The sequence below is a fragment of the Hyaena hyaena genome, unplaced genomic scaffold, assembly GCF_003009895.1.
Source record: "Hyaena hyaena isolate Hyena2069 unplaced genomic scaffold, ASM300989v1 scaffold_544, whole genome shotgun sequence".
In the NCBI taxonomy this organism is placed as follows: domain Eukaryota; kingdom Metazoa; phylum Chordata; class Mammalia; order Carnivora; family Hyaenidae; genus Hyaena; species Hyaena hyaena.
The window spans coordinates 496,501-504,951 of NW_024081176.1; the positions used below are offsets into that span (position 1 = coordinate 496,501).

The following is an 8,451-nucleotide window of genomic DNA, read 5'->3' on the forward strand; positions in this document are numbered from 1 at the left end:
TGAGTGGGCAGACTTCAAAGTGATATTAAATAACCAACTATTAGATTTACCTAGCACGTCCTATTGGAAAAGTGCCATTTAATTACCTAGCCTGTTCAATTAAAGGGACAGCATTCTCTGAATATAGCAGCTTGCTGTTGATTACCAGGGAAATGAACTCGCTGTCTGGCGGCGCCTCCGTTCCTAACGCTACCCCCTCCCCAAACACACCCTCCACCACCAACCACCGCCAGTCCCCCCCGCCCGGGACCCCCGCGCCGCGCTGACTGCGGCTGCGGGCGCCACGTGAACGCCCGAGCGGAGCCCGGGGAAAGAAAGAGCGACCCGCTCGCGCGGCTCCCGCCCTGCGCTCGCCCCCTCGCGGGCCCGAGGCCGCCGGCCGGCAGGGCGCCTCGACCGCGGCCTCGGGCGGCGCCGGCCCGGCCCTGCCCCGGCACGACCGGGCCCAGCGAGAAAGGGCAAGCCGAGGGCTGCCACCCGGGCTTCCGGTGCGTTTCCTCGCCCTCCCCGGACCTGGGCCCCCACCCGTCGGTCTCCGAACTTCCTCCTCTGTCGCTGCGCTTTCCGCGCCAGTCTTTGGCCCGAGATGGGGGTGGAGGAAGAAGGGTTCGAGGAAAAGAGAAACGGGAGTTTTGAAAGCTACTTGGTGGCGCTGGCATAGAGCTGGGGGGTCAGCAGCTGGGTGGGGAGAGGAAGAGGGGACAGTTCCCAGGTTCGCCGACTTCTGTAGTGGGGGCGGGCAGGCGTTGGCCCCTTTAAGATCCACCCTCCCCCTTCCCCCCCCCCCCCCCCCCCCCCCCCCCCCCCCCCCCCCCCCCGTCTTCCCTCCCTCTCTTAGAGGCCAATTTTGTTAATTAAATGTTTTGTTTGCGACGCAGCTCTCATTCATTGCGGACACGTCATTCGGAGCAGATCTAAGCCAGAGACCAGATCTCATTAGATAAAGCCCATCAGAACTAAGAAAATGGAGGAGCCACTAATTAAAGCTTTTAATTGTGCGGATTCGCTGCAGCCAGGCAGCCGCTTTATCTGAAATCTTGGAGGGAGAGGAGGCAGAAGACCAGTTCTGCCCAATCGACACTTGGTCACGCAGAGGGAAGGGACTAGGGAAAAGCAGTGCCCCCCCCTCCACCCCCCACCACACATCCAGGCCCTGCTTCCCCGCAGCTTTTTAGCCATATCTTAGTAGTTTTCAAAAGCTCACACCTCCAAGTCAGGCAGTTTAAAGCCCCTTAATAAATCGCTCTGTGGTCTCAGGCGGGCCAAGGAGCCGAAGGGCCCCCTTCACCTGGCATCTGGTGAGCGGATTACTTCCATGGCCATCCTTGCAGAATTCACAGCTCCTCCAACAAGTGGACTGGGGAGCAGACTGGGGAGGGAGCAGCTGAGAGGGAAAGGATGGCGCACCAGCCTCCTCACCTTCCCACCCTTCCGGTATCTTGATGGGCAAAGGGAAGGAACAGTGCAAGAAGACTTAAGAGATTCCCCAACCTGGGGGTGGGGGAGCTCAGCTGCCGATGAGCCCTGAAGGGAGTGGGAGGCTACAATCGATTCCTACTGAGCTAGAACTCCTCTTTCCCAGGACAGATCTAAGGTTCTCAGGGTAGCATCTCGTTCAAGAGCAAGCCCGGCTCCAGTTTTCAAAATCAGAGGTGGGGGGGAGAAACTGAGAATATGGACCCAATTAATTAAGGCACGGGGCTAGGCTCACCTCTTCCATGACTCCATTAAGCCTGTTGAAAGCACGAAGTGGGCATTTATATTTGGTCCCAAGAATAGGAGGCGGCATTCCCAGAAAGCCACTTGCCTAAACTTGTCCTGAGGGAATGCAAGTGGACCCATCTTCTTTTTAATTAGTGGTAATCAGAAGCGAAGGTTTTCTGAAGGCACTTGGAGAAGAGGTGCATCTGTACCATTCACGGCATCTGAACAGCACTGTCAATTTTTCCACTTTAAGTTACCCTCCCGTCTTACCAGTTTTGCTCTCCATTTAATTACAATACTGTCAAAGCTCATGGCATTGCTTGGAAGGAGGACCAGAAAGCATCACACCCATGCTCCTGCTGATTTTCCAACATTTACTTCTAAAAGAACACTTAGTGAAATTAATGCTGCCATCTTAATTTAAAAATAAAAGCCCTCTCCCTTCCTGTATTTCTTTTACTTGGCTGATTAAGGATGCCTGCAGTGGACACAGGTTGCATTATCGGAATAACCAAATGTCATTTTGCTCCATCATTTTAGATTAATGGTATCACTGGGGTAAACATACACACACTCAGCTCTGAACTGCACTGGGATCTTTTGCACTTTTAGAGTTGAGGGATTCACAATACAGCTAAACTTTGTACAAAAAAACCCTCACCCTTTGATTTACCCGCATTGAAGAGAGCAACATTTTCTACTAACATCTATGAAGAAAACGGTTTAGGACAGAAATTTAACTAGAATGCAATTCTTCGGAAAAGCGAGCGGTTCTCTAATATCAACGGTGTGCGTGTGGGTTTTTTTTTTTTTTTTAATTACTGGATGTTGAAACAGAACACCTCCTAGAAGCATTCATGTGCATCAGTCTATCAAACCATTTACTCAAATTAAATGTGTAATCCTTCAAATGCCTCCTTTCAAATTAATGAGTTTAAGTAGCTTGAGTTCACCTGAAAAGATCCTATAGGCACCTGACCTCCTGAATTCTTTCCATTAATTGCACTGAAACTTGTTGGAAAAGACTGCTTACATGGGTATATGAATGTTCCTATACATTGCTTTAAAATGCAAGATTAGTATAATTCTATAGCCTCTTTTTCTAAATCTCTTTTGGGGATCAAAGGTAGTGATACAAACGACAACACCAACAACAAACCCCAAATCTGAACATTCCTCAATTGAAAACCCTGCAAATTCTACATCGCAAACCACACACTAACATTGAGCATTACAAGCCTCCAAGTAATAGTACACAAAGAGAAACACTACCATTAAGGGTTTTTTGTTTTGTTGGGGGGGGGGGGCTAGTTTGCTCTAAGAAGAATTACAAGTCTTTAAACTGATGGGTAATCAGCATTTTTCACAAGGAGCACAAAGAATGAGTCACAGTTTTCCACTCAAAAAAGTTTTAAAGTGCTTACGTAAATATAATTAGCCATCACCATAGGCAAATCATTTCTCACTAACTACGCTTATTTGTAAGTCAATCTTTTGTCTCTGAGTTTCTACGCAGGTCCCTACCTTGCTTTAAGTTAGCAGCCTAACTCCCACTTTTCAGCAGAGGGGTCCAGACTGGGGCAGACCCTTAAAATTTTGGTCAGGAGCGCGCCCAACCTTTGCACACCTAAAGGCCCAGTCCCACCAGATGGACAGACTCTTTACTTACTACAGTTCTTGCTATTAATTTATTATTAAAAAATGGAAGATTAACACATGCTTCTTGAAACCCTTAAATCCGGCCCATCATAAGATTTCTGAGGTGAAGGCTACAACGTACTCTCATAGGTGCCCAGTTCCTTTCCTTCAAATCCTTGGTAACCTCTGGCCTTGCCATTGCTCTGCTCACCCATCTCAAGGAAAGGCAGCCAAGTCTTACCTAATGTAGTCATTTCTGCAAAGGATCATGCCGCTCTTGGTATAACAGGACGTGCCGATGTCGCCCAGCTGCGCCTGGCAGCAGGAGCACTTGAGGCACCGGCTGTGCCAGTAGCTGTCCATGGCATAGAGCAGAAAGCGGTCCGCAATCTTGCCCCCGCAGCCTGCGCACCGCTTCCAGGAGAGGGAGCCAGCCGTCACCGGGGGCGGCTGTGAGCTGCTGCCCGGATTCACCATGGTCTGCAGAGGGCGGGAAGGGGACAGGGAGAGAAAGACAAAACCGGGGCAATGCAAAAGTTAGTAATCGCCGCGCGCGAGAGCGAACACGTTCCCCCCTCCCCCGCCCCCCCAACTCCCCGAGCCGCTGGAAGGAAGCAGCGGGGCAGCGGCGCGAAGGAGAGTGAGGGGGAGAGGGAAGGAGGGAGGATCGCCGGCAGCAGCCGCCTGTTTACTTTTCTCAAGCTTTGTTCTGGGGCCACGAGCTCCTCTCAACTTTCCAGCGCTCGCCGCCGCTGACAATTTCAGCTTGGGTACTGTCAAAACTCGGAGAGCCAGGCTCGGCGGCGCGCTCCACCCCTCGCGGCGCCTCCCCCAGCCCCCGCCTCCGCCCACCGCCCCCTCCTCCCTCGTTCGCCGCCCGCCTCCAGCAAATGAGGGTCAAACCCACCCACCGCCGCGCCCGGCCCCTCCCCGGCCCCAGCGGAGCCCCGAGAGCTGGCCGAGGGGAGCGGGGAGGCGGCCCCCGCCGGAGCCACGTTCCCTCCCGAGCTCTGCCCTGGGAAGTGCAGCTGCAGTTCACAAGTTGGAAATAGTTCGGTTTTCTGAAAGGGAGGGAGGGAGGGACCGGCAGAGGGGAGAGGGAGAGCGCGAAGGAGGGAGGGGAGCGAGGGGACGCGAGGGAGGGGGTGCGGTGTGTAAAGTTGCGAAACTGGTTTTTCGTATTTTAAACGGCACCTTTCACATGCCATTGTGGTGACCGCCATCTCCCATTATTGTTCCAAATCTCATTTCATTTTGAAGATCAATGAGTGTTTTCTCTGGGTTTTCAGGACACAGGCAAGAATAATAGATCATTGAACTTTAGGATGCCTGTTAACTTCCTATACAAACACTCTCCACTTTGGTCTCACTAATCTGCCCTTGATCAGCAATTTAAATGCTAAAGCTTTGTTCCTCCAGAGGGGGAGGGAGGACGTTACAGATAATATGCGAGAAGGCACTATTAAAGGATGCACAAGTTATATTCGAGCCAGTCCTGCTGTCACCAAAAACTGCTTTTAAAAATTCCCTACTCTTTCTAATGAATGTCACGAGAAGCAACTGGGGTATAATATAGGAATCAATTTATAAAGCTTAGCCTAAACCGATTAATTTGTTGCCTCCAATCCTGAGTCCAATAAAGTCCTAGTGTTCCTCCAGTCACTTATTCTATAAAAAGATCAAGTTATTTACTGCCAATTAAGCAGCCTGTTTTGTCTTTGTCCTCTGTAAGCCGAGAGTGGAGGCTCCCCCCGAGGCTCCCGGCTATCTGCTCAAGACCTTCAGCTGATACCTCAGAAGAGAGAGGGCGAACTTTGCCTGTCCCCGGCCCAACTTGGCTACTGCAAAAAAAAAACCAGGGGAAGGGAACGAAACAAGGACTCGGGTTCCTTAAATAGGCCGATTTTAAACACATTTCCTCCGAAAGAGTCCCGGAACGTGTGTCCAGTGACCGCACAATAAACCAGAATAAGAACTGCACCAATTAAGCTGTAACAAAACCCTGAGACTTTGGAAACAGGACCACTCTAAAACCCATTAGCATTGCATTTATCCGAATGCATCATACCTTTATGTAAATTGATTTATCTGATGCATTTACTCGAGGAATTGCTTTTTGTTACAATTTCAGCCCTAACCCAAATGAATCTGCATTTCCTGCCCGAGGTCTTTAAACTGTTTCCCCCCAACGTTTTAATCGCTCCGAATTCCTTTTTAAAAGGGGAGAGGGAGGGAGGAGATTCCAAGCTCTTCCCCGCCCCCATCTTTGGTGAGAGGTAAATATATATGTATATTTTTTTGAAAAGGAAACATTACACTGAGAAAAGCATCCAGTAACCCCATTAGCTAAAGCTCTTAAGGACAAGCAATACCTTAATGCTGATTAAATCTAAAAGAGATGAATCAAGAGGACTGACCAGAAACTGACTCCCCTGATAACTAAGGACGGGCCCTCATCAAGTTTCATTTAGAGTTGGAAAAAAAAGAAAGCTTTTAAGTTAAATAGGCTTATACTCTAGTAATTACATAGCCAAGCAATTTAGGTCCTGGGATAGTCAGTGAAATAGAAAGCAGAACTGGCAGCTAGAGGCAAAATCTGCCCCCCTTTAACAACGTCTCTGGTGTTTTTTAATGGAGACCAGGGGAGGGACAAACGTAGCGCTGGCAATTTGTAGTACAAAAATGGATGCTTAATTCATGTCTTGATTTTAATTAGGTGATTCACCGGATTTCTCCTGGATTGGAACAAAAGACTTATAAGCCAAGAGGAATTTTTGAAAAGAACCAGCAATACTGAATCCTGCTCACTTAGATCCTTTCTGCCACTGTTTCAAAAATAGTGTTTACTGGGGGGTGGGGGGGTGGCCGTGACTATCTCCCCCCACACTACTTCTCATACTTAAACCCTCATTTAAGCACCTCCTGCCTTTCCCTTAGGAACTGAAAATATCCCCACCCCCCTCCGAGGTCCCCACCAGCCCGGTCTCCAAGAAGAACCCTTTTGTAAGCAGGAACCGCTACAAAGCTGGCGGCCCGGGGCTGGCTGCCCTCCGCGCTAGCTCGCAGGCCGGCCTCGGTAGTTTCAGACTCGCGCATTATCTAAGCCGACGTATTGTTTACTTGCAATTTGGGACGGTCAAGGGAAGGAGGCCAAAGAAAACAGCCCTGGCCCAAATCGGCCCCCTCCTCCCGCCCCCCCCCTCCTTGCCCACGGCTCCCCAGCCGTCCCCTTACCTGCTTTTCCCCTATATTGCAATACTGCGAGAGGCGGCGGCGGCGGCGAAAAGCGAGCGAAGCCGCTCGGCTTCCAAGGAAGGGGCGCCTGGGCTGGTGGAGCTGTAGGGAGGGGGGATGTTCTCGCAGAAGCAGGAAAGGGGAGGAGGGGGCTAAGGGCTGGGTTTTTTTTTTTCTTTTTTTTTTTTTTTTTAACGCGTCTCTCTGAGGCTGGGTTGGGGGGCCCCGCGTAAGTGGCAGGCGGCCGGGAGCAGGAGTGTCAGGCTCAGTCCTCGGCGTTCTCCTCCGCCTCCGGCTCCGCGCGAGCAGCTGCAGGAGCCCTCGGCCCGCGCGGCGCGGCTTCAGGCGCGGCGCAGCGGCAGCAACTGCTGCAATCGCTGCTGCAAGTTTGGCAATGTGGCTTCACTTTGTATATTCCCCCGCCCGGCGGCCCCCGCCCCCGCCCGCGCGCCTCCCGCTCCTCCTCCTCCTCCTCCTCCACCGCCTTCCTCCCTCCCGCGCGCTCGCTCGCTCGCTCGCTCGCTCGGGGCTGGCGGCGGCGGCGGCGGCCGCTCGGCCGAGCTTCCTGCCCCTCCAGCCGGGGAGCAGCCGCAGAAACAACAGCCCCGGAGCGGCGGCGGCGGCGGCCGGCGCGGAGGCCGGGAGGCGGGCGCGCCCGGGGGCCGGGGAGCTGCGGCCGGCCGGGGCCCGGCGCGCTGGAGCCTGCGCCGCTGCCGGGGCTGCCGCCGGAGCTGCTGCTGCGGCGGCGGCGGCGGCGGCCGGCGCGGAGGCCGGGAGGCGGGCGCGCCCGGGGGCCGGGGAGCTGCGGCCGGCCGGGGCCCGGCGCGCTGGAGCCTGCGCCGCTGCCGGGGCTGCCGCCGGAGCTGCTGCTGCCGCTGCCCGGCTCGGAGGAGGCGGCGGCGGCGGCGCTGGCCTCTAGCCGGCTCGCTCGCTCCCTCCGCGGCGCTTACACATGTGTTACTGACAGAGCAAAATCCCAACTACTCCCCGGCTCTGCCGCCGACGTCAGCGACCCTCAGCCACTGGGCGGCCGGATTGTTCAGGCGGAATAATAAAACCTGCCAATCCGGGGAAGGACAAAGGGATGACTGAAACTAGACTCTGGGGGCGGGGAAGAGAGGGAGGCGGCGGAGCGGGGGGTGGAAGGAGAAGGGAAGGGCCGGAATCAGGTGGGGAGCGGAGACCCCGGCGCCGGCGACCGAGCCGGGTGCCCCCCGCCGCCCCGACCTGCCCAGCGCGCGGAGGACCCTCGGGACCCTCACCCGCCCGCCCCTCGGGGACTGCAGTCCCCGCGCGCCGACACGCGCCCCTTAGGAAACTTACTGCACGTCTCAGAAATGGGTCTCTTCCTGTTTGGGGGGGGAAGCCTCCCCGAAATCCTAGGGCGGTGGACTTGACACAGACGCAGAAGAGGTTTTGTTTTTGTTTTTTAGTTCACGGTGTCGGAGGCGGATGAGCCTTAGTGGAAGTTCAGTGAACAGGGTAAAGGCAGTGAATCAGTAGTTCGTAAGTACCGCCTACTAACCCCTCGTCTCCCCCATTAACCGGAGTTAAAGAGCCTCGTCGGCATTTCACAGATATTTGTCAACTGTCGGTGGAAAAAAAGATCACAGCCCTTACTTTGGCAGTTGAGGGAAACTTCAGGGAGGAAGTCTTGCCCTCTATCCACCTCACTGCGGAGGATGAGAACCCCTCTTTCTCATAGCCCCCCAAAAGCAACAAAAGTAATTGCAACATCCCCAAACTCACAGCCTCTGGAGAGTAAGAAAGGTCACTTCTGGTATAAATTTCACTGTTGAGGAATGCTTTTAGGGTGCTATCCTGAGAGTCTCTTTCCAGAGCCAGCTCAGCCTAGATGCTTGAATACCTAGTCAT

The 8,451-nt window shown here is 53.7% G+C and overlaps 1 protein-coding gene across 2 annotated transcripts in view; it reads right to left on the reverse strand.

Annotated features, from left to right (window-relative positions):
• Window positions 1-7,003, reverse strand: part of LMO4 (LIM domain only 4) — a 16,979-nt gene extending 9,976 nt beyond the window's left edge. The window contains exons 1-2 of one of the 2 annotated variants that reach the window (XM_039255742.1): window positions 6,577-7,003; window positions 3,584-3,822 (exon numbers count right to left, since the gene is read on the reverse strand). In XM_039255742.1, coding sequence (XP_039111673.1) covers window positions 3,584-3,819 — 236 coding nt within the window. In that variant the 5' untranslated portion in view covers window positions 3,820-3,822; window positions 6,577-7,003. Of the gene's footprint in view, window positions 1-3,583; window positions 3,823-4,034; window positions 4,131-6,576 lie in introns of those variants that run through there. The other variant, XM_039255743.1, reaches the window with a different exon arrangement.
• Between the last annotated feature and the right edge of the window lie 1,448 nt (window positions 7,004-8,451).